At 41.8% G+C, this 26,909-nt stretch overlaps 1 protein-coding gene across 1 annotated transcript in view; it reads right to left on the reverse strand.

Annotated features, from left to right (window-relative positions):
- The window catches only part of GDI2 (GDP dissociation inhibitor 2), a 50,675-nt gene that overhangs the window by 11,980 nt on the left and 11,786 nt on the right, over positions 1 to 26,909 (reverse strand). The window contains exons 2-5 of the mRNA XM_079779503.1: positions 17,372 to 17,479; positions 14,964 to 15,063; positions 12,047 to 12,181; positions 143 to 341 (exon numbers count right to left, since the gene is read on the reverse strand). Coding sequence (XP_079635629.1) covers positions 143 to 341; positions 12,047 to 12,181; positions 14,964 to 15,063; positions 17,372 to 17,479 — 542 coding nt within the window. The remainder of the gene's footprint in view (positions 1 to 142; positions 342 to 12,046; positions 12,182 to 14,963; positions 15,064 to 17,371; positions 17,480 to 26,909) is intronic.

Genomic DNA, 26,909 nt, shown 5'->3' on the forward strand with positions numbered 1-26,909 from the left:
AACATTAATTTGCAACTAGAACCTCTTCTTTCAGTGTATGACATGGCTATATATTTATTTAGCTAGAATTTCCAGATTGGAGAACTAGGAAATTCAGTTAGCATTCCAAAAAATATATAAATCTAAAAACCAGAAAACTTACTCATCAGTTCTGTAAAGCGCCAGGGCATGACCAGTAAAATCTATAACATCTTGGCCCAAATCAAATTTCTTATACACCTCTCGCATTGCAGTCTTCTTAGGATCAATGCCCTCAAACGTTCTAGCATCATTTTCATCGAAGTTGGCAACATATACTAGGAATTTTCTGAAGCGACGTTTTTCAAACAGCCCCATTAAGCCTAAAAGATAATTTTTCAAAAAGCATACACTCACAATAGAACACTAGAGAAAAGAAAGTATGAAAGTAAAAGTTTAAATTTGCCATGTTATTATCTGAGGCTCTTCTAACACAGTGTGCAATTTAACCAGCCACAATATTTTGAATTTAATTAAAAAAGGTCCGCCGTGTGCGTCTATAGACGCTTATGGCGTACAAATGGTTAAGATATGAGCATATGGACAACTTTAAAATAAATTGACATAATTACAAAAGATCAGTTAGGTCTTTAATTTTGAAGTACAATTACAATTACAACCAGTACTTAATTAAATGTAGTATGTCTAATTATGTTTCTTATTAGGTACAAGGTAAACATGAATTTGCAAAAACTATTTATTCACGAAGGCATCCAACTGAATGTTCTTTTAACAACTCTAATTGATATTCAGCCAACTGCCTAAAATTCTGAATACTCTTCCTTATCTGTATTTAGATGCTGATTATACTGCTAGTCATTTACTTTAATGAAGTCCTAAATAATCAGTTCACTGCTTTGTACACTAAGAAATAGTACATTATCCTATATAATAAAAGCCTAAGTGGTGTCCACAAGATGGCCGCGCACACAGCGGAGGCGGGGCCTGGGGGCCGCTCCATGCTGGGATGCCTGGGGATCCTGCAGCTCTGCACAGCTCGGAGGAGGTGGGTCACAGCAAAGGAGGGCAGTTGTGAGTGATCAGGCCGGCAGGGGAGGGGAGTTGGGGGCCATCAGGCAGGCAGGGGAGGGCAGTTGGGAGCCATCAGGCCAGCAGGCGAGCAGTTAGGCATCAATCAGGCTGGCAGGGGAGCAGATAGTGGGTGATCAGGCTGGCAGGCAGAAGCGGTTAGGGGCAATCAGGCAGGCAGGCGAGCGGTTAGGAGCCAGAGGTCCCGGATTGTGAGAGGGATGTCCAACTGCCGGTTTAGGCCCGATCCCTAAACTGGCAGTCAGACATCCCCCGAGGTGTCCCATATTGGAGACAAATTTTGTGCACCGGGCCTCTCGTACAGCTACAAATGACCACATAATAAACCCTCAGACATTCCTATTAGTCAGTTCCTACTACTACCGTATTTTCCGGCGTATAAGACGACTGGGCGTATAAGATTTTCCTGGGTTAAAAAGTCATCTTATATGCTGGAGAATACAGTACCTGACACTCTATTCATGAAAGAGACTTGGGCGAAAGGCCTATTTACTATTACCATATTTTCCGGCGTATAAGACGACTTTTTAACCCAGGAAAATCTTATACGCCCAGTCGTGTTATACGCCGGAAAATACAGTAGTATACAGCAAGTAGAAAGACAAGGGCAAAGAAAAAGAAAATTTTCTGGTTTTACAATCTTTTTCCCCCTTCCCTAAACTGTACAACTACTTCCAAAAACAACCATAGCTTTAAAAATAACAAATTCTCAAATGTTTCTGTTTTATCTGTTGGTAGTTTAATGTTTTGATATTTTTAACATTCTTTCCCAAGACTATAACTGAAACAAACAAAACTGAAAATTCAAATGATCATGACCTGACTGGGTAGTTCAGTTGGTTAGAGCATCTTCCAGATATGCCAACTTGCAGGTTCGATACCAGGTCATGGCACATAATAAATCAACCAATAGCCCTAACTGGTTTGGCTCAGTGAACAGAGTGTCAGCCTGCGGACTGAAAGGTCCCAGGTTGGATTCCAGTCAAGGGCATGTACCTTGGTTGTGGGCACATCCCCAGTAGGGAGTGTGCAGGAGGCAGCTGTTTCTCTCTCATTGATGTTTCTAACTCTCTATCCCTCTCCCTTCCTCTCTGTAAAAAATCAATAAAATATATTTTTTTAAAAATCAACCAATAAATGCGTAAGTGGAACAACAAATTTGTGTTTCTTTCTCTCTCCTCTCTCTCTTTCTCTCTCTCTCTCAAATCAATAAAAAAAATTTATAAATGATTATAAGGCTATTAATGACAGCTGACTACATTTTTTACAACCTACCTTTAAAAAATGGACAGAATGCATACATAGTAAAGACATAACACTAAAAAAAAATATTCTATCACCACATCAGCACCATAGTTAAGACACAGTTTAATTGTCTGGTGTTGGGTGAAAGACTAAAAAAGAAACATGAGTCACCACTGTAATGCGCTTTTGAATCAGATATATTCTGGTGGACGCTGCCTGTTGGAACCTAAAGCTACCACCAACAGCTTATTGGGGACTACTGCGTAACGTTTTTTAAAAATAAAAATAAAAACCTAGTGTTTTCTTAAATTCTCCTCCCTTTCCTCTTTTTTCATTCCCTCCTTGCCCTCATCATTATGTCTGGTTGACCCTGTTTCACAGCCGAGCAGAGGTGCTCCAGCAGCTTCTCTGCCCCTTCCATGGTGCCAACTAGTGATCGCCATCACTAGCAGTGTGACATCAGAACCACTGCGATTACAAACATTTTAGAGATCCAGTGCTCATTCTGAAAGTCATAATTGAAAGAGTTAAAATAGTATTTCCTACTGTATAATTTTTAATAACAACTGCTTCTATAATGATGCCTTCCTATTTAAAACTATACTCCCCATACTCCCTCCGCGTTCCAACTTTCTATACAGCATTATTATCACCACTAGTGACCTGGTGCATGAATTTGTGTACATTGAAAGGAAATTAATTAGAAGGTGGCTGGCAGGGTGGGACTGGGCGAGACAGGCTAGACATACCCTGAAACCAACCTCCCGTGGTCCCTAGCTGGCATCTGTGGAGTGAGCGGGGTCCCTCCAGCAGGTGGGTCCCTTGGCCTGGCCTGTGGGGACCGGGCCAAAACTGGCTCTCCGATATCCCCCAAGGGGTCCCAGAGTGCGAGAGGGCACTCTACAAAGTTGCTGTTATACAGGGTGTGGACTGAAAATGCAAGTGTGCAATAAACAAGATTCGGAGCTGACAGTGCCCCAGCAACAACATAACCCACGGCCGAAAGTAGAATCACGTGGCCTGGCAAGAAATCGGGCTCCCTCCTCTCTGGTTTTGGGGTGCATCACCCAAGAACTGCCGCTGCCACGTCACTGAATTTTGGCAGCTCCTGCGTTAAAACTCTGCACCTTGGCGGTCAGTGAGTGTCATAGCGACTGGTAAGATGGTTGGACACTTAGCATATTAGCCTTAACATACTTTTCCTTATTTACTTATAGCCTGTCTCCATTAGGGAAGCAATTTTTGTTTCCTTTTTTCTTTCTGTTGAACCCTCCCTATTCCCAAACCCAGAAGAGTACCTGGCACATAGCAAGTGCTCAATAAATATTCAATCCATATAATCTTATGGGAGCAAATATAAAAGAAGTTGACTTATTCTTATATTGGGTATACCACATAAAAACAAAAATATTAAAATTATATTAAAAAATTAGAAAAAAATCTTTTTTTAGAGTTAGTCCCCTGAGTACTGTCTTACCTTCATTTCAAACAGGTTTGACTTTCCTTCATTCACTTGTACAATGAGGTTTAACTTACCAAAAAAAACACACCAAGACTTTTAAAACATAAAAAACCCTACAAAATCCAGAGCAGTTTCAGTAAGAGAATAGATAAAATCTTTTCAATTAACTAAGAGGTAACCATACAATTTTTAAAATAATTAGGGTAAAAACAGTATCATAAAAAAATTAAGATATGGCACACAATATAGAATTCTAATGGTAGAATTAGAATTGCAGGAAGAACAGCTACCTCAGACTGCTACCTCAGACTGCCACAAGCCCTGGGATTCACTTAGATCTGTGATATCAAAGGTGATTTGTTGATGTCAAGGTGCTCCAGATAAATAGATACCTCATGACAGTAAGAATAAATAAACAAGCTAAAGATTTAGCTCTTCAAAGCTATTCATGAAAACTTCTCAAAATATTTCTGAACATACTAATTATGTTCAACATTCTGCAGAGGTCATATATATTTCTCATTGATTTCACAAAAATAACATCTGAACAAGCAACAAATTATTTACTGGAACCTTGGTGTTTTAGATGGCATCATGAACTATCTATCACAAGAACCAAGAGTGTCTATAGATCTGGAACAAAAGCCAATAGTAACGGTCTACATTACCAGTAATAGAAATATATTGTCCTAGGAAAGTAATGGTCCCACTGACACTGAGCGGACATTTGGAGTATTATGTCTGGTCTGTTGCAATACTATTAATATATACTAGAGGCCCAGTGCACGAAAATTGTGCACTGGAAGGAGGGGGCTCCCTCAGCCCAGCCTGCACCCTCTTGCAGTCCAAGAGCCCTCGGGGGATGTCCAACTGATGGCTGAGGCCCAATCCCTGCGGGGAGCAGGCCTAAGCTGGCAGTCGCACATAGGGCTGCCACCGAGGTGGGAGAGGTCCCACCACCACCACTACACTAGCCAGCTGTGAGCCAGACTCAGGGATTCTGGCTGAGCGGTGCTCCCCCTGTAGGAGTGCACTAACCACCAGGGCGCAGCTCCTGCGGTGAGCGTCTGCCCTCTAGTGGTCAGTGCATGTCATAGCGACCAGTCGTTCTGCCATTTGGTAGGTTTGCATATTAGCCTTTTATTATATAGGACTAGTGGCCCGGTGCACGAAATTCGTGTGGGGGGGGGCGGTTCTCCCTCAGCCTGGCCTGCACCCTCTCCAATCTGGGACCCCTTAAAGGATGTCCTACTGCCGGTTTACAGGGATCAGGCCTAAACCAGCAATTGGACATCCCTCCTGCAATCCAGGACTGCTGGCTCCTAATCACTCACCTGCCTGCCTGCCTGATTGTCCCTAACCACTCTACCTGCTGGCCTGCTCAACCCCAACTGCCCCCTGCCGCCGGCCTGCTCGCCCCCAAATGCCCCCCCATCAGCCTGATCACCCCCAACTGCCCCCCGTGCCAGTGTGCTCACCCCCAACTGCCCCCCCCCACCTTCCTGATCACCCACAACTGCCATCCCATCCTGGCCTGCTCACCCACAACTGCCCTCCCCTCTTGGCCTCTAACCGCCTCTACCTCAGCCCTGCCACCACGGCTTTGTTCAGAAAAACATCCGAAAGGTCTCCTGGAAGGTTTCCCAGTCTAATTAACATATTACCCTTTTATTAGTGTAGATAGAGGCCTGGTGCACGGGTGGGGGCTGGCTGGTTTGCCCTGAGGGTGTCCTGGATCAGGGTGGGGGTTCCCTTGGGGCGTGGGGCAGCCTGGGCGAGGGGCCTGTGGTGGTTTGCAGGCCGGCCACGCCTTCAGGGTGGGGGTTCCTGCTGGGGTGCCTGGCCAGCCTGAATGAGGGGCTGATGGCTGTTTGCAGGCTGGCCATGCCCCCCAGTGGGGACCCTCACCCCATGGGAGCATGGCCAGCCTGGGTGAGGGGCTGAGGGCTGTTTTCAGGCTGGCCACGCCCCCTTCAGGGTGAGGGTCCCCACTGGGGTGCCTGGATAGCCTGGGTGAGGGGGTGATGGCTGTTTGCAGGCTGGCCACGCCCCCCAGTAGGAACTCTTACTCCATGGGGGGCATGGCCAGCCTGGGTGAGGGGCTGAGGGTTGCTTTCAGGCTGGCCACAGCCCCTTCAGGGTGGGGGGTCCCACTGGGGTGCCTGGCCAGCCTGGGTGAGGGGCTGATGGCTGTTTGCAGGCTGGCCAGGCACCCCAGCAGGGACTCTTACTCCATGGGGGTGTGGCCAGCCTGGGTAAGGGGCTGAGGGCCGTTTTCTGGCTGGCCACGCCCTCCAGCGACCCAGGCTCCCAAGCCCCTCCTTTTTTTATCCCCCCCCATCTCCTCCTTGAGTGGAGGCCAGGGCCGGCTGGAAGCCTGGGTTGCCCCTCATGACCCAGGCCCCCAGCCACTCCCTCAGCTGCGGCCAGGGCGGGAGGGAAGCTTGGCTTCCTCTATCACCGGGGTCAACCCAAGCCTCCTGCTTACTCCAGCTCCGTGGCCGCCTCCATCTTTGTTGGGTTAATTTACATACTTACTCCTGATTGGCTGGCGGGCATACCGGAGGGACGGTCAATTTGCATGTTTCTCTTTTATTAGTGTAGATAGGATAATCTTGGCAAATCAGAGAATTTACCAAAAAAAGTATACAAGAGATCAAGATAATATATGAGAAACAATCACAGGAACTAGAAATGTTTAACATGAAGAAAAAAGAATCAGATGGTATATGACAGTTAAAATATTTTTAAAAGCTGTATGTACTATATATAGTACAGTAGTTAAAAGTGGGGAGGTTCTTGAGTCAGATAAATCTGACTTCCAGCCAGTTCTACCAGTCAGGAGATATGCTACTTTGGGCTTTTCTTTCATATCACTATATCTCAGTTTTCCCATCTGTAAAAAATAATAGCACCTACATATCACAGGCTTGTAATAAAGGACTACATAAACTAAAGTTAGATAACACACACAAAGTACTTAGTACATGTATGCTGGCAAATATGTCCAATAAATGTAAGCTATTATCCTATATAATCAAAGCCTAATATACAAAGTGTCCAGTCGACTGGTCAGCCATTCAACCAACCAAAGCGTAACATGCTAATAATATGCTAAGGCCACTCAACTACTCGCTATGACATGCACTGACCACCAGGGGGCAAACACTCCAACCCAGGCGTCCTCAAACTACGGCCCACGGGCCACATGCGGGTGTTTTTGCCGTTTTGTTTTTTTACTTCAAAATAAGGTATGTGCAGTATGCATAGGAATTTGTTCATAGTTTTTTTTTAAACTATAGTCCGGCCCTCCAATGGTCTGAGGGACAGTGAACTGGCCCCCTGTTTTAAAAGTTTGAGAACCCCTGCTCCAACAGGTAGATAAGCTTGCTGCTGGGGAGTCTGGCTAAGCAAGAGGGCGGGACATACCCTGGAGCCCTCCCGCAGTCCCTCCCCAGATGGGCAACATCCCACGTCTCTCCCTGGCCCTGATCGTGCACCGGTGGGGTCCCTCAGCCTGGCCTGCACCCTCTCACAATCCAGAACCTCTCAGGGGATGTCGGAAAGCCGGTTTCAGCCTGATTCTGCAGGCCAGGTAGAGGGACCCCACTGGTGCACAAATCTGTGCACTAGACCTCTAGTTAAAACTATAAAGTAATTTATTCACATCTTTCTCTTTTATTTTACCTTTCTCTTGAACTTCCCTATCTCGACATTTTCCCATATCTCATTCACTAACTTTGTCTAGAATTTTCTTGCCATCAGTCTGACTTAAAAATTCTATCCACTAAGATAAAAACAGCTGCTGATAAGGTAGTGATATGGTAAAAATTCATAAAACTGTATGCTAAAAAAAAAAAAAAAAAAAAAACAGGTAAATTCTACTGTATGTAAATTATACCTCAATAAACCTAGCTTAAAAATATATACATTAAGCCGAAACCGGTTTGGCTCAGTGGATAGAACGTCAGCCTGCGGACTCAAGGGTCCCAGGTTCGATTCCGGTCAAGGGCATGTACCTTGGTTGCGGGCACATCCCCAGTAGGGGGTGTGCAAGAGGCAGCTGATCGATGTTTCTCTCTCATCGATGTTTCTAACTCTCTATCCCTCTCTCTTCCTCTCTGTAAAAAATCAATAAAATATATTTAAAAAAATATATATATATATATATATATATATACACATTAAGCCCAGCCGGCATGACTCAGTGGTTGAGCGTCAACCTATGAACCAGGAGGTCACGGTTCGATTCCTGGTCAGGGCACATGCCTGGTTTGCGGACTCAATCCCCAGTAGGGGATGTGCAGGAGGGAACCAATCAATGATTCTCTCTCATTATTGCTATTTCTCTCTCTCTCTCCCTCTCTCCATTCCTCTCTGAAATCAATAATATATATATATATATATATATATGCAATAATATATTTGCTTATTTTTGCAAAAAGGGAGGATAAACCAGAAACAAGTAAAAATGATTACCTATCAGGGTGGAAAGAATGGAGTGAAAAATAATAAGAATTACATTTCCCAGCTAACACACACACACACACACACACACCTAGAGAGATAGTAAGTTGTTGTAAACCTCTTAAAAAAAAAGAACTAGACTCTAAATATACCCTTTGATATTATTTTAATTTTCAGTATATGTGTGTTTTATATATTTGAAAAAAATTAAATCAAAAATGGAAAAATAAAACTGCAAAAAGGTAAATACTTCAATTTTTTTTAAATGATGCAGATGGTTAATGCTATTAATGTAGATAAGAGCTCTAGACCTACCACATGACCCAGCAATTTCACTTCTAGTATTTATCCGAAGATATTGAAAACACTAATCTGAAAAGATATATACACCTCTGGGTTCATCACAGCAACCAAGACATGACACCAAGCTAGATGTCCATCAACAGATAAATTGATGTCACACATAAACACACACACTGGAATATTACTCAACCATCAAAAAGAATGAAATCTTGCATTTTTGACAACATGGATAGATGTAGAGGGTATAATGCTAAGTGAAATATGCCTGAGAAAGATAACTACCATATCACATATATGTGGAATCTAAAAAACAAATACAGACACAGAGAACAAACTGATGTTGCCAGGCAGAAGGAGGTAGGGATGGGCAAAAAAGTTGAAGGGGATTAACAAGTACAAACTTCAAGTTATAAAATTTAATTATTAATTATAACGGGGATATAATGTACAGCATAGGAAATCCTATATAATAAACACCTAATATGCTAAGTGTCTGGTCGGCCATTCAACCAATCAAAAAGAATATGCTAATGATATGCTAAAGGCCGCTCAACTGCTCACTACGACATGCACTGACCAGCAGGGGGCAGACAGTCAACTGGTCAACCAGTCACTATGATATGCACTGACCACCAGGGGGCAGATGCTCCAACCGGTAGGTTAGCTTGCTGTTGGGGTCCAGATGATTGGGACTGAGCGAGACAGGCCAGACATGCCCTGGAGCCTTTCCGTGGTCCCTCCCCAGCTGGCCAACCTCCCACGTCCCTTGACCTGGCCTACGCCCTCTTGCAATCCTGTACCCCTCGGGGGGTGTCAGAGAGCCAGTTTCAGCCTGATCCTACAGGCCAGGCCGAAGGACCCCACTGGTGCACGAATTAGTGCACCGGGCCTCTATATAGTCAATAATATCATAGTATCTATGTACAGTGCCAGGTGGGTACTAGACTTTTGTGCTGTTCACTTTTTAAGTTATAAAATTGTCTAATCACTACGCTGTACACCTAAAACTAATGTAATATTGTATAACTATGATTAAAAATAAATCTATAGGTAAGAGCTCCAAGGTAATAAAAAATGAAAGGCATAAACTTTGTTTAAAAGAAATGTATTCAACCTCTTACATTCTTATTTCTACGAAAACACTTCATGTAATTATACTCACTGTCATTTTATTATAATTCTTAATATTTTTTTTATTGATTTCAGAGAAGGGAGAGAGAGAGAGAAACATCAATCAGAGAGAATCAGCAAATTAGCTGCCTCCCACACACCCCCTACTAGGGATCTTTAAAATATTTAAAACTATTTCTTTTTTTACAAACCAGAGTAGACATTTATTTGCTATGTGGGGAATTCCTGTTTTGGGGGTTTTTTTAATTTAATTTTATTGTTTAAAGTATTAAATATAGTAGTACATATATCTCCTAAAACTAGAGGCCCGGTACACAAAATTTGTGCATGGGTAGGGTCCCTAGGTCGGGCCGGCGATCAGAGCGGATCGGGGCCTTACAGGCTGCTAGCCGGGGCCTTCTTCATTCCGCGCTGCCCTCTGGTGGTCAGCGCACATCATAGCAAGCGATCAAACTCCCGGTCAAACTCCCGAGGGGACAATTTGCATATTAGGCTGTTATATATATAGAAGATAGTCTGGCCAGTGTGGCTTATTGGTTGAGTGTCGACCTATGAACCAGGAGGTCACGGTTCAATTCCTGCTCAGGGCACATGCCTGGGTTGCGGGCTCGATCCCCACTATGGGGAGTGTGGGAGGCAGCTGATCAATGATTCTCTTTCATCATTGATGTTTCTATCTCTTCCACACCCTTTCTCTCTGAAATCAATAAAAATATGTTTTTAAAAAAGGATTTAAAATAATTTTTAACCCATGATTACACCACTAAATCCCTTCAATTTAATTTGGAGCCATTCCCTTCCTTTCCCAATTGTCAATTCTAACCTAGCAAAACTGTTAGTGGATATGTTTACTATACAGCTATAGTGTCTTTCAACATTTTAGGCCTAATATTTTCTCCCCTAATAGCAAGAATAAAGGGAGTTAGGGAAAACTGCCAAAATAAATGAGAAAACTTGTCCACATTTATGCCAAAATAAAATTACTAGAGAATTTATCGATTCTTTTCCTATTCTCCCAATCCAAACCTTTCCCTCCTCTAAACTCCTAAAACATTTGGTATATAAAACTCATCTACCCCTTAGTTATACAAATTTATCCTTTCTTAAACTGCTCTGTACGTCAAATAGAACACCCTAAAGAACAGAGGTCCTTTCAAGGGGTGTTTGCTATTTAAAAGATCAAAACAGAAAATATTAACCAGGAATCTTTGGTTGAGCCAGTGGAGGAAATAATTTAGGGCAGAGAATAAAATCACTCCATACTCACTGGAAATTCCTAAAAATAGAGATTTTAGATAATGGCAATAGCACCAACTTAAAAGATGAGTTTTGCCAGATCAGAGTTCTTTTCTTTTTCAGCAGGTTGGATAATATAGTCTAGGACAGTGTTCGGCAAATTCATTAGTCAACAGAGCCAAATATCAACAGTACAACGATTGAAATTTCTTTTGAGAGCCAAATGTTTTATACTTAAACTTCTTCTAACGCCACTTCTTCAAAATAGACTCACCCAGGTCGTGGTATTTTGTGGAAGAGCCACACTCAAGGGGCCAAAGAGCCGCATGTGGCTCGCGAGCCGCAGTTTGCCAACCACGGGTCTAGAAGGTCAGCTTAATACAGTGATTAAGAATACAGGCTCTCGCCCTAACCGGTGTGGCTCAGTGGATAGAGCGTCAGCCTGTGGACTGAAAGGTCCCAGGTTCGATTCCGGTCAAGGGCATGTACCTTGGTTGCGGGCACATCCCCGGTAGGGGGTATGCAGGAGGCAGCTGAATCGATGTCTCTCTCATCGATGTTTCTAACTCTCTATCCCTCTCCCTTCCTCTCTGTAAAAAATCAATAAAATATATTAAAAAAAAAAAAAAAAAAAAAGAATACAGGCTCTGGAGCAATCCCTCCAGGGTTTCAATCCCCATCCTGCTACTTAAATCACTTATGTGATTTCAGGCCTGAGTTTTCTTATCTACAAAATGGAAAACTTACCTCTTAAAGGTGTTTTAAAAGCCAAGTAAGAAAATGAATGTGAAATGTTTAGCAAGAGGCTAACACACAGGAAACAAAAAAATAACTGCTCTTATGAATTATTATTATGAAAAGAGCACTACTAGACCTAGACATAGAGATGGTCATGATACAGAGATGGTCATTTAAACTCTCTTTAAACATCAAAAAGAATAGAAAAATTTGAGGATTCTGTTCATTGAGGTATTCTCAACTGCCCAGAATGGTGTCTGGCATATAATACACATTCAATAAATATTTTTGATTGAATGAGTGGATGAGGGTTGATGTAAGCGTCATTAAATTTAATCTCTAAGAGTGATTTTCCATTGTAAAACCTTAACATTCTGAAAAAATAAAATTACTTACTAGATGCCAGGGCTTCTGCTTCAGTGGAAGGAACCTTGTAGATTTTTCCTCCCTTATAGACAAAGCTCCCTTCAGTCACTTTGAAATCCAGATAACGAGTGACTTCTGTATAAAGTAGCATCTTAACCAGCTGACCTATAAAAGTCACACAATTCAAACTATAATTAATATCCTACTACCCCTTAAAAACTAGCAGAAATAAAAATACATTTACCAATACTAATGGCTTCCCAATTCTGTTATCCTTATCCAATAACTCCTACAAAAAGTCTCCAAAGCCATATTTTAAATGAGACAATCAGAATGCATACCTACTTGTTAGCATATTTAAAAGTATTTTTTAATGTACAACTTCAAGGTTAATAACTTCATTAACTTGCTTTTGTAAAAGCTACACAATTATTACAGGTATGAGGTTTAGAATTATAATACTACTGCAAATAGGCTGGGTTTCTTTAAAGTTCCTGTTATATTTTAAAGAAAGGCAACTCAAAGGCAAAAATTTTCAGGAATTTATGCTTTACAGTTTCTGAGTCTATTTATATTAATAAAACAAACATTAATTTCAGATAAAGAAAAAGCAAAATAAATAAATGGGAGGGTGGGAAGCCAGGCATATAATTAAAATATTACCTACCTATAAACCAAAGAAATTCTGTTATAATAAAAACAGCAAACTTCTTTCAGAAATAAAATTATTTTAAAACTCATTTGAAAAGATAAGCACACTAAGGCAGTCAAAATAAAAAGGTTTTCTTTGAAAACAAGAAATAATGACAAGAGCATTATGCAGCCAGATATTAAAGTACACTGTACAATTATATTTAGTCCACATATTAGTCAAAAACAATACAGACCCACATATAAGAATTTAACATATCATAAAAGTTTAAATCAAAGTGGAAAAGATAAATGGTACTGAGGGACAAATGACTCACCATTTTGAAAAACAATAAATTTAAATCCTACTTCTCAAAGAACAGGATAATAAAATAGATAACTTACAGAGAAAATAGGTGAAAAAAAATTAAACTGTAAAACTTAAAGTATTACTATTTATATAACCTTGAGATAGAAAAATTTTAAGCATACCTTTCCATATCAAAACAATAAAAGAAAGATCCACCTATATGACTACATGAAATTTAAAAGCTTTTGCACACACAAAAAAATACAACAGTAATATAAAAGGCCAATCACAAACTGGAAAAGGTATTTTAAACATATTTTAAAAGGGTATATAGCCTTTATAAAGAGCACTTTACAACAATAAGAAAAAACACAAAACCTCAACAGAAAAATATGCAAAAGCACAAGGCTAAGACAGTTCACTAAAGAATACAAAAACCACCCTAGCTGGTTTGGCTCAGTGGATAAAACATCGGTCTGCAGACTGAAAGGTCCCAGGTTTGATTCTGATCAAGGGCACATGCTGGGGTTGCGAGCTCAATCCCCAGTAGGGGGCGTGCAGGAGGCAGCCGATCGATGATTCTCTCTCATCATTGATTTTTCTATCTCTCCCCCTCCCTTCCTCTCTGAAAAATAAAAAATAATAACAATAATAATAATAATAAAAGAATACAAAAGCCACCCTGGCTGGTGTAGCTCTATAGTTAGAGGGTTGGCCCGCACACCAGAGTCACAGGTTCTAATCCCAGTCAAGGGCACATACTTTTTGGGTTACCTCCCCAGACACAGGCAAGCCTGCAGGAGGCAGTCATTAGCTGTCTCACATTGATGTTTCTCTCTCTCTCCCCCCTCTTCCACTCTCTCTGAAAAAGCAATGGGGGAAAAAAACCCTCATGTGAGGATTAATAAATTACAAAAAGGAATATAAAAGCCAATAAAAATCTAGAAATCATTTCACTCTCTAATAAAAAGATATTTTAAAAATCAATTATTTTGTCTTTTAGTATAACAAAATGACAAAAATTAAAATGAATAATATCCGGGGTTTGGTAAAGGTACTGGAAAAGAGGCAGTCTCACAGTCTAACGGTGATTAGCAATATAAAGGGAAAGCCTTAAGAAATCATTCCATCATTCCCTTTATCCCCCATAATACACTTCAAGGAGTATACAGTAAGATTTATTACATAAACTCTCTCTCTCTCTCTCTCTCTCTCTCTCTCTCTCTCTCTCTCTCTCTCTCTCTTTCACACACACAAACACACACGCAAACTCTCATAGTATGTCAGTTGAAAAACATGGCCTGGCAGGTTATACACCAAAATATATGAACTATAATTCCAGATGGTGAATTCTGATTATGTAAATTTTATTTCCTTTTGGCTTTTGTTTTCTAATTTCAATAAAATAATTTTATTACTTACATAAAATATTTTGAGTTTATAATTCACCTCAAAACAATTTAGTTAACACTAAATTATTTCAGAGAAAATTCAAATAAGAACTTGGCATTAAAACAAATTACAGAATATAAATTCAAAAAAAGGGAAAGGGTGGCACATACTTTATTTTAAAGGACATAAATAGACTTTCCAGTCATCTCAGAAAAAGACAATAATATCACAATAATTTAAAAAGATATTCAACTCCTCTAATTAAAAAATATTAAAAAATAACTTTAAAAGCCAACAAATTAAAAAGACTTAATTATCTACCAAAGCATCAAGAGAAAAACTCTGTTATAAATGCTTACAATTTTGATATGTGTTGTCATATTATATCATAATTTTCTTTCTTCAGAACCAATCACTAAGAACTCACCTCCATTTCTCTCCATTTTTATTGCTTCCAGTATGGTGAGTAATATGCTCTAATAGAGCATATTACTCACCATACTGTAATCATTTTAAAAAATCCATTTCCACATACCTGGAATAATATTCTCTGTCACAAGTTATTTTCTAGTTTTAAATCAGATTCTGTCATAAATTTAAGTTAGAATTCTTTACCATTAGCCATAAGGAACTTGGGAATTAAGTCAACATTCCAGTCTCTTCCTCTCCCCATTGATGATGGTGGTGCTCCTGGTATTTTAAATCTTTTGTATAACTAAAACCAAAACAAAAAATACCCATAATGTAATAAAACTTAATTCCCATTATACTATGCAACTGTTTTTTGATGACATGGTTTTGGGGTAATAACACCAGTACATGTGGTAAAGTATAACAAGAACATTTATTTTTATTTTTATATTGATTTTAAAGACAGGAGGATTTAAGGGGAGGGAGAGAGAACATCAACGTGAGAGAGAAACGTGGGGATAAGTTGCCAGACGGGATCAAATCTTTGGTGTACAGGACAACACTCCAACCAACTGGGCCACACCAGCCAGAAAAGCACATTTCATTTTGAATCAGGTAAAACTGTTAGTGAAGTTCTAATGCATACATAAGCTAAACATATTAATAAACTAATGAATGTTAGTTAACATAAGTACTGCAGAGGCAGTATTTGTTTTTATTAGCAGAAAAGCAAGAACACGAGACAATTTGTCAATGACACATTAATTAGTTCTGCAGATATACTTCTTATTTGTAGAAATCATTTAAACTCATTCTTTCCTGAATACAAAGCCATCAAAAGACTTAATTTTGCTTTTATAGTTATATAAGGAGTTAAAAATAAAATTTGGATTCTTCATATCAGAAAAGACATTTAAAATTAGTTCCAGTTAATTTACAATTTGTGTGAGATAAGTAGAAACTCTAAATGAAAGCTTGCAGTTTAAAATTTCAGAACATTCAAATTCACATATTGCTAAGGTAGAACAGAATAAGCAAAGTGGATACATATTTACTCTATAAAAATCCCTTTAAGTCCTTGCATATATTCGCAGAAAAAGGAAACAGAAAAGAGAGCTTGTTCATCTTACTAAAGATCAGCTAATAAATGTACTAGGCATGGAAAGACTGGTGCCAGCACATCACTCCACAGGTTACTCACAATGAAGAGCTCCAGTGGTAATCATCTTAACCAGGGTCAAACTTAGCACCATGAACAGTGGGGCAACCAGATGTTATGTGCCTGCTGATGTGATGCAATGTGAAGTACCTAACAATACTTTCTTATAAACTAGCCTGGACTTTGCAAAAGAAAAAAGAAAAAGTGGAGAGGCTTCAGTAGATGAAGAGAATAAGGAGAAACAACTTAAAGGCAATGTTTAAACTGGTTTAAAAACAACACTACTATACAGCAATAACATTCTCTGGAATCCTGGGAAATTCAAATATGGTCTGGATATTACTATTAATTTTCTTAAATGTGGTAACAGTATTATATAGGAAAATATTATTATTAGCAAATGAATTCTGAAATAGGTCAAGTATCATGATGTCTATTACTTCCAATGGTTCAAAACCAATAACACAAAAAGGCATGCTAATATAGCAAAATGTTAACTCAATCCAGATGGAGGTTTCTCATTCAGTAGTATTATTCCTTCTACTTCTTTGTATACCTGAATATAGAAGAAAACTTTTTTATATATATGTTAAGTTTATTTTAAGTCATTATTTAAGAAGTAATTGATGGTATCTGTATTTCCTATTTTTTTTTAAAAGTACAGCTCATATCCATACATGTGGATGCAAAACATACATCACATAGAGAAATAAATATATTTAGCAAAACACACTTTGGAAATGCTTCATATGCCCATGTTATCAAAGAGTAGGGAACAGGGCAGTATGGTAAAAGGAACTAAGCTTGGGAGTCATATAACCTAGGTGCGCAACCCATTTCTGTGATTTTAACCCCAATGAGACTATTTTGTCTGAAAAATGGGGATAAAAAAATCTCTGAGTAACTGGGAAAATAAATCAGACCATGAGGAAAGTACTGGCATTGTGCCTGGCATACATTAGGGCTTCATCAAAAGTTGTACTTCTATTAACTTTGAGAGATAACTGGTCCAGATGGCAACAAAGGGCACAATTTCAATTCTGCAAGCCTCAAACTAGAAGCTCCTGAAAATTATGATGCTAAAGATAATCTATTTAATAAGAAATTGAAATGGCCAGTTTCACTTAATGTCCTTAATGAAGCATTAAAAATTACCTCTAAGGAGTAAAGTTGAGATTCACAGGTAAAAAATTTAGCCCTAGCTGGTTTGACTCAGTGAATAGAGTCAGACTGCAGACTGAAGGGTCTCAGGTTTGATTCTGGTCAATGACACATGCCTGGGTTGTGGGCTCGATCCCCGGTTGGGGGGTGTGCAGGAGGCAGCCAATCAATGATTCTCTCTCATCATTGATATTTCTACCTCTCTCTCCCTCTCCCTTCCTCTCTGAAATCAATTTTTTTTTAAGTAAAAGATTCAAAGTACAAAAGCATATTAATTTATTCTAATACTTACATCTTCCAGAGGTGTTATAGATGCACTTTCTCCTCCATAATATGGGTTTCTGTCCATGTGAAGAACTTTCTTCCCATTCACTGACATTATACCTGACAGGATACATTCCTACAGGGAAAGCATAGTATCTTCAAAAGAAGGAAAATGCTACAGCATGTTTCAAACAGATACTTTTTTTTTTTCAAGCCTCTCATGAAACGTTTTAGTAACTAACACCCATGTATGTGCAATATATGATGTACTTTAAGGATAAAGCCCAAAGAAGGGTTCAAAGGGTAACCTGTAGATCCCTGTGAGTCCCAAGGTTAAAACTATTTTCATAACCAGAGGCATGGAAACATGGAACAGACTGACAAATCTCAAAGGAAAGGGGAGTGGGGAGAGATTAAGTAAAGATCTTATATGCATACTAGAAGCCCAACGCGCGAAATCACGTGGCCCCAACCACCTGCCCGCCGCCCCACTCACAGCCCCTCCCACCCGCACCAGTCTTTGGTCATCACAGCGTTAGGGCCACTGGGTTTTTATAATATAGACCAGGGGTCCTCAAACTTTTTAAACAGGGGGCCAGTTCACTGTCCCTCAGACCATTGGAGGGCCAGACTATAGTTTAAAAAAAACTATGAACAAATTCCTATGCACACTGCACATATCTTATTTTGAAGTAAAAAAACAAAAAGGCAAAAACACCCGCATGTGGCCCGTGGGCCGTAGTTTGAGGATGCCTGATATAGACTAAAGGACCAGTGCATGAAATTCGTGCACTGGTGGAGGGGGGTCCCTCAGGCAGCAAGCGGACATCCCACTCACAGTCCAGGAGCCCTTGCTCCTTACCACCTGCCTGCTCGCTGTTCCTGACCGAGGGTTCACTACTCCTTAGCACTGCCACAGAGACAAGAGAGGCTACCACCACCGCTGCTGCACTCGCCAGCCATGAGCCCAGCTTCTGGCTGAATGGCACTCCCCCTGTGGAAGCTCACTGACCACCAGGAGGCAGCTCCTGCGTTGAGCATCTGCCCCATGGTGGGCAGTGCACATCATAGTGACCGGTTATTCTGGTCATTCCACCATAACCATCGCTTAGGCTTTTATTATATAGACTAGAGGCCCGGTACATAAAAATTCATGCACTGGAGTGGGGATCCCTCAGTCCAGCTTGCCCCCTTCTCACAGTCCAGGAGCCTTCAGGGGCAGGAGGCGACTCGGCAATCAGGGGAAGGCAACACCCCATCACACCTCTGCTGCTGCCACTGCCGGCAGCACAAGCCTCGGCCAGCCCTGGTTACCTGAGCCTCGGGCGGCCCTGGGCGGCTGGGCAGCTGCCATCCGAGGCTTTTCTGCACCTCTGGCCGGCCCTGGGCAGCTAGGGGGCTGAGGGGACTGGGTGCCGCCATCTTGTGGCTATGGATGCCGCCATCTTTGAGGGTGTGACAGTCAATTAGCATATTCCCTCCTTATTGGCTGTGGGCACCTCCATCTTTGCGACGGCGTGAGGGTCAATTAGTATATTCCCTCTTTATTACATAGGACTAGTGGCCCGGTGCACAAAATTTGTGCATGGTGGGGTGGGGAGGCTCCCTCAGCCCAGCCTGCACCCTCTCCAATCGGGGACACACCCGGCCTAGGCTCCACCATTCATCCCTGCCCACAGGGAGGCCTTTCCCACCAGGCCACGGCTCCGCCATTAATCCCCGCTCACAGGGAGGCCCTGCCCACCGAGCCTGGGCTCTGCCATGCATCCCTGCCCACAGGAGGCCCTACCCACCCTTCTGAGACTCTGGGATCAATGGCAGAGCAGAGAGAGGCCCTGCCCACTCGGCCGGGGTTCTGATGGTCCGCATCACCACCCACATGGAGGCCCTGTCCACCCTGCCTGGGCTTTGTGATCAATGCTGTGCAGAGGGAGGCCCTACCAACCTGGCCAGGGCTCTGCGATAGGCCCTCCCAGCCTTGGCGGCTTGCCTCGGCTCTCGCAGCCATGGCTTTGTCCAGGAGGATGTTCAGAGGGTCATCCGGAATACATCCGGTCTAATTAGCATATTACCCTTTTATTAGTATAGATACTCATTACCTATGGACACAGACAACAGGGTAGTGAAGGCCTTGGGTGGGAACTGGGGGGAGGAGGGCACTGGGGGAGTAAGGGGGACATCTGTAATACTCTCAACAATAAAGATTTAAAATAAATAAACCTTGCAGATTAAAAAAAAACAACAACATTGTCATGTCCAGCCAGCATGGCTCTGTGGTTGAACCTATGAACCAAGAAGTCACAGTTCAATTCCCAGGCAGGGCACATGCCTGGGTTGTGGGCTCCGTCCCCAGTGTGGGGTGTGTAGGAGGTACCTGACCAGTGATTCTCATCATCGATGTTTCTCTTGCTCCCTCTCCCTTCCTCTCTGAAATCATTAAGAAATCTATGTTTTTAAAACTATTTGCATAATAAAATTATTTTTCACTGCATGGGCATTAGCGCTGATCGTATAAGATCACTACTGGATAAAATGAATTAGGGCAGTGGCTCTTAACTACACTAATCATTATATTCTGCACCACCAGTTACTCACAGTTTAAAACAGCAAGGCCAGTTTTACTTAATGTCCTTGATGAAGCATTAAAAATTACCTCTGTTAAATATACACACAAAGCCACTCTGGCTCAAAGAAAACCTTGTGTATGATGAACTAGCTACTCTTTTCATGGACCATCATTTTTATTTGAAAGAACAACCAAGTATGATTACTCAAACTTAGGTATTTGGCAGACATTTTTTCAAAAATAACTGACAGTATTTGTTGCCAAAAACCAAAAGTCAAAATTTTTAATGAAAATTTGAATTCTGGAAAACTTACATCCCCCACCAGGGCGTATGTCAGATCCCCAATATGTAAAAGAACTTTTCGAACAATATGAGCAATGACATCAACAAATATGAGTTTCTGGTATTGCATAATGAAATGAGTCAACAATTCAAGATCTGCATTACTCAGTAAACCAGTATTTTCCAAATGACCAATGAATACTGTTCAAAATCATGCTGGGGGATAAAAGAGGAATTCAAAGTGCCAGCTAGATTAATGGATTTTATATGATAGATTACTAAATGTTCACTGGTATGGTTTCAGATATCTTGTTGCAATTTATGTAAAAAACAAACAAACCTGCCACTTGTGTGTTGGTGTGATTCATGATCTGAGAAGCTACAAAAAACACTTCTCTCTTCCACCTACACATCTGTATGAGGCCTGATTTTCTTCATTTACTTCAGCTAAGACAATATATCACAAAAGACTGAACACCAAAGCAGATGCGAATTCAACTATCTTTTGAGCCAGACATTAAAGAGATGTGCAGAAAATGTACAATAATGATACTCTTCTCATAAATTTATTTTGTTTTGAGAAATATAGTTATAAAATGTTATACATGTTAACATCTAATGGGTTTATCATTGTTATCTCTAAGTGAATTAATAATTTTTTTTAAATTCTCAGTGATGATTTCTAAGATGATAAATATCAATAGATAAAACCCTTATAAACAAAAGCTCTTCAGGGTCCTCACTTGTTAAGTGTCAACAGATCCTGAGATCAAAGAGTCTGAGAACTAGAGCCCTAAAGAAAGCATCCAGGATTACCATTAATAAATTGAAAAGTGCCCTAGCCGGTTTGGCTCAGTTGATAGAGTGTCAGCCTTCAAACTGAAGGGTCCTAGGTTCGATTCTGGCCAAGGGCAAATGCCCAGTTTGTGGACTTGATCCCCAGTAGGGGGCGTGCAGGAGGCAGCCAATCAATGATTCTTTCTCATCATTGATGTTTCTATCTCTCTCTCCCTCTCCCTTACTCTCTGAAATCGATAAAAATATATTTTAAAAAAATAAATAAATTGAAAAGTGACAGAGAAGTATAAAAGACCACTCTCGGGAAAAAGGTAAACAAAGCATGGATATACTAACATATCAAAATCATGGTGGGGGGAAAAAACAAAAAGGAATAAAATTAAATGCAGATGGGATATACACTCACAACTGTTATACCAAGGGGTTTTGGTGATCAGAAAATTATTTTTTTAAACAACAAAGAAAATTCCATGTACCTTTTAAAATCCTTAGTGCTTTTCAAATTTATCCAAATGACCCTAGATAGTAAAGAACAATCTCTTTTCCACCTACACATAGAAGTCTGACTTTGAAACTGTATCTTAAAAATTCACACAGCCCTCGCCTGTTTGGCTCAGTGGATAAAGCATAGGCCCTCAGACTGAAGGGTCCCAGGTTTGATTCTGGTCAAGGGCACGTACCTCTTTTGCAGGCTCCAGGCCCTAGTCAGGGACGTGCGGGAGGCAACCAATTAATGTGTCTCTCTCACATCAGTGTTTCTCTCTGTCTCTCCCTCTCCTTTCCACTTTCTCTAAAAGTCAATGGAAAAAATATCCTCAGGTGAGGATTAAAAAAATAAATAATTTTCACACGTATTTCAAATTTTCCTCCATATTGTATTTATTCATTTTAGTATTTTTAAATGTTTTAAGTCACTAACAGGTTCAAACTTTACTCCAGGAGGGTAAATCATTTCTTCTTTAGATCAAGAAATAAAACATGAGCACCCCACAAGGCCACCTTCGTGCCCTATTCCAGTCATAACACCCTCCACCCCCAGCCACTCTCATGACTTCCAACAGCAAAGATTTGTTCTGCCTGTTTCTGAATTCAGGATCAATAGATTCATGCAGTATATCTATAATAATAAAAGTGTAATATGTTAATTAGACCAGATGTCCTTCCAGGCAACCTCCCAGATGAAGCCAGGGCTGCAAGGGAAGCCCAGGTCCCGGGTGCTTGCCAGCAGCTAGAGGGAAGCCCGGGTCCCGGGTGCCAGAGGGAAGCTGGTACCGGCACCCAGGGAAAGGAAGGCCTACTCTTGCACGAATTTCATGCATTGGGCCTCTAGTATGTGTATCTATACCTTTTATTCAACAGTATGTTTACACAACTGATCTATGCTTTGTGTGTCACCAAAATTTTCTTACAATCATCGCCACAGAACAGAGTACATGAGCCAAGTCCAGCCTGCAGTTCTTTCTGTGAATTAGGTTTTACTGGTAAACACCCACACTCATTCGTTTACATATTGTCTATGGCTGTTTTCACTGTAATTATGCCTACAGTTGAGACTGTATGGCCTGAAAAACTTAAAATATTTTCCATCTAGACCTTTACAGAAGGTTTGGGTAACCCTGCAAGCAGTAGATCTCGAAGTGTGCTTTCTAGTTGCTATCACCTGTGAACTTAGAAATGTAAATTATAAGCAGATTCTCAAACTTCAGTTTGCACCCACACCACCTTGAAGGGCAGTTAAAATAGATTGTTAAATCCCATGTTAAAACTTAGATTCTGATTTTTTGTAAAACCTGAGCGTGTGAAACCTAACCTGCAATTCTAGTAAGTTCTCAGGTGTTGCAGAAACAGGTGATCCATGGACTACATTGCATAACAAAGCTTTCAGGTTTCTGTTGAATGCATACACCACACAGATAAAGGATAATTTATTCATTCCGTTGATGGACATCTGGACAGTTTCCAATTTTTGACTATCCTATATAATAAAGAGCTAATATGCAAATGGTTGTCACACCCTCATGCCCTAACTGCTCAGACACTCAACGCTGGGGAGAGAGGAATGGGGACCAGCCAAGCACAAATGAGCTCGCAAGAGAGGAATGGGGACCAGCCAGGCTGTGGCCCGGGAGAGGGACAAGCCGCACACCCCGTAGTTCCAGGCGCCAGCAGCTGGGGCTGCGGCCCAGGAGAGGGACAAGCCGCCCACCCCGCAGTCCTGGGTGCCAGTGGCTGGGGCTGCAGCCTGGGAGAGGGACAAGCCGCCTGCCCTGCAGTCCCAGGCACCAGCACCTGCAGCTGCGGCCTGAGCGAAGCCACCAGCCCATGGTCCCCTGTGACTGCAGCTGGCCCAGGTGAAGCCGGCCCGGGTCCTGGGTGCCTGCGACCGGCTGGAGGAGGGAATCCTGGGCCCCGGGTGCAGGGCAAGGCAGAGGCGGTTAGGGGCGATCAGGCCAGCAGGGGAGCAGTTAGGGGTGATCAGGCAGGCAGAGGTGGTTAGGGGAGATCAGGCAGACAGGCAGGCGAGCAGTTAGGAGCCAGCGGTCCCCGATTGCGAGAGGCAGTCGGACATCCCCCAAGTGGTCCCAGATTGGAGAGGATGCAGGCCGAGCTGAAGGACACCCCCCCCCCCACTTCCATGCATGAATTTCATGCAGCGGGCCTCTAGTTATAAATAATGCTCTATATACATTCTCAACATGCCTTTTATGTTTGTATTTGTTGGCTATATATCAAGAATACATATATGTTCAACTTCAATACAGACTGTCAAACAGCTTTCCAAATGGTTGTATTAATTTGCACTTTTGTCAGCAATATATAAAAGTTCCTATTGTTTCAAATCCTTGCTCGACACTTGTTGTCCTTGTAATTGGCCATTCTAATTAGGATGTGGTTTAATTTGCATTTCCTGACAACTATGAGGTGAAGCACTTGTTTATAATTTACTGATAATTACAGTATCCTCTTTTGGTAAGTGCCTGTTCAAATTATTTGCCCATTTTTATTTATTACTAGAAGCCTGGTGCACGAAATTTGTGCACGGAGGGGGGTTGTCCCTCAGCCCAGCCTGTACCCTCTCCAATCTGGGACCCCTGGAGGGATGTCCGATCCCTAAACGGGCAGTCGGACATCCTTCTCACAATCCAGGACTGCTGGCTCCCAACTGCTTGCCTGCCTGCCTTCCTGATTGCCCCTAACCGCTTCTGCCTGCCAGCCTGATCACTCCCTAACCACTCCACTGCCAGCCTGTTTGCCCCCAACTTCCCTCCTCTGCCGGCCTGGTCACGCCTAACTGCCCTCTCCTGCAGGGTTGATCACCTCCAACTGCCCTCCCTTGCAGGCCTGGTCCTTCTCAACTGCCCTCCCTTGCAGGCCGGGTGCCTCCCAACTGCCCTCTCCTGCTGGCCATCTTGTGTCCACATGGGGACAGGATCTTTGACCACATGGGGCAGTTATATTGTGTGTTGCAGTGATGATCAATCTGCATATTACTCTTTTATTAGATAGGATAGAGGCCTGGTGCAGGGGTGGGGGCCAGCTGGTTTGCCCTGAAGGGTGTCCCTGATAAGGGTGGGGGTTCCCTTGGGGCATGGGGCAGCCTGAGCGAGGGGCCTGTGGTGGTTTGCAGGCCGGCCACGCCCCCTGGCAACCCAAGGGGAGGCCCTGGTATCTGGAATTTATTTTCCTTCTACAATTGAAACTTTGTAGCCTGGAGCGGAGCCAAGCCTGGGGCTCCCTCCAAGGCCGGCAGCCATTTCTGTTGGGGTTATAATGAAACTTTGTTGCCTTAAGCGGGTGGGCCCGGCCAGGGTGTGCGGAAAGCTTTGCTTCCCCTGTTGCCGGTGGCAACCCTGGCCTGCTCTCTCAAGCTCCATTCTGACGCCATTTCTGTTTGAATTTGTTTACCTCCTATAATTGAAACTTTGTAGCTTGAGTGGAGGCTTAGGCCTGCAACGGCTGGCGGAAAGCTTGTTTCCCTCTGTTGCCTGGGAAACCTTGCTCTCTGTGGCTGTAGCCATCTTGGATGGGTTAATTTGCATACTCACTCTGATTGGATGGTGGGTGTGGCTTGTGGGCGTGTCGGAGGTATGGTCAATTTGCATATTTGTCTATTATTAGGTAGGATTGTGTTAATCATCACCAGATTGTATTTTTCCCATTAATCTTTAGAGAGAGAGTGGGAGGAAGAGGAGAGAAAGATAGAGAACATCGATGTGAGAGAGACACATAGACTGGTTGCCTCATACACACACCCCAAACAGGGCCAGGAATCAAACCTGCAACCCAGGTATGTGCCCTTGACCTGAAATCAAATCTGAGACCCTTTGATCTACAGGCCTGGGCCTAACCACTGAATCACACTGGCCAGGGCTATTTGCCCATTTTTTAAATGGGCTTTCTGGGCACTCTCCCTCTCGGGAGTAAGCCCACATCTTTTGTCTTTCTTCCCTCTCAGATGTGCATCTCCTAAACTCTAAGGGTCCCCATGAGACTTACAACCAGGAGAGCAATGGGTGCTGTGGAAGCTCGTCCTGGGCTAAATCCCTGAACCTGTCTCCAAGGCCCTTTTTCTCTGACTTTCCAATGAGCCAAAGCATCCCCACCTAGGCTCATTTCTTCCCTACAAAATTTCTAGAGCCAAAGCAGCCCTGCCTAGGCTCTGTCCTGTTGCTTCTTCTATCCTAAGCCCTTCCTTGTTTCACTGTCCCAAGCTTTATTAAACGTACTGTCAAAATCAAAAAATAAATAAAATGGGCTTTCTGTCTTTCTCTTACTGCTATACAAAAGTTTGTTATATATTCTGGATATATAAAGTCCTTTATTGGGTATACGTGTTACAAATACCTTCTTCCACTCTGGCTTGCCTTTTCACTTTCTTTGTTTGTTTGTTAATTCTTACTCAAGGATATTTTTTTCCATTGATTTTTAGAAAGAAAGGAAGGGTGGGGTAGGGTAGAGAGAAACACTGATGTGAGAGACACATCAATTGGTTACCTGCTGCATGTGCCTGCCCTGGCCATGGTCGGGGATCCAGCCTGTAACTAAGGCATGAGCCCTTAAACAGAATCAAACCTGTGACCCTTCAGTAGGCAGGCTGACACTCTAACCACTGAGCCATACCGGCTAGGGCTCACTTTCTTAATGATGTCTTGATAAACATCTGAATGTATTTTACCTACAAAAACCAATCTCAACACTATCAAAAGCAATTCACTCCAAAATATATCTAAAGCACTAACATATATGCTGTAACATTTATATGAAAGTAGAATAACATTTACTACCTCAAAAATAGGTTATGATATAAACAGAAGAAAACAAGTCACATTTCCAGCTGACAAAATTAGACTTCAGGGTTCAACTTTTGGAAGCAAAATCACAGGAAGCAACTTTGGTGTTACAGAGCTTCTATATATATCTTTTCACACTTCGTTGCAAATAAGCATGACCCACTCACTAAACCATGGTTCCTCTAGCAAGCACTGAAGGCTGAGGCCTAACAAAGGGCCCAATCACCTAAAGATTCAGCTAAGTCTGAAGAGCTGATACTAACTACCTTTAAAGGCATCACTTGGAGCTAATATTACAAAAGCTAATTAAAAATCCACAGGCCCACTAATTTTTCTGAACTCCTCTGAAAAAGACTGCTTTTACATTGCCAAAAGAATAAAATACCTAATAGCGCAAATGTGACACTTTAAATTTTTGCTTTAAAACATCAAGTTTCATTGATAAAAAGTATTTACCGATAAAATTTGTTATATCTGGGCATAGTAAACACATTAATGATCTTAAAATTTTACTATCTTCCAAAATTAACAACTCAAAATTAAAATCTACCACTATCTATCTGGTGAATACATAATAACAAGCAAAGCATATTAAAGCAAGAGAAGCCCAGATGGTGTGGCTCAGAGG

The sequence above is a fragment of the Cnephaeus nilssonii genome (assembly GCF_951640355.1).
Source record: "Cnephaeus nilssonii genome assembly, chromosome: 1".
NCBI classification, from domain to species: Eukaryota; Metazoa; Chordata; class Mammalia; order Chiroptera; family Vespertilionidae; genus Cnephaeus; species Cnephaeus nilssonii.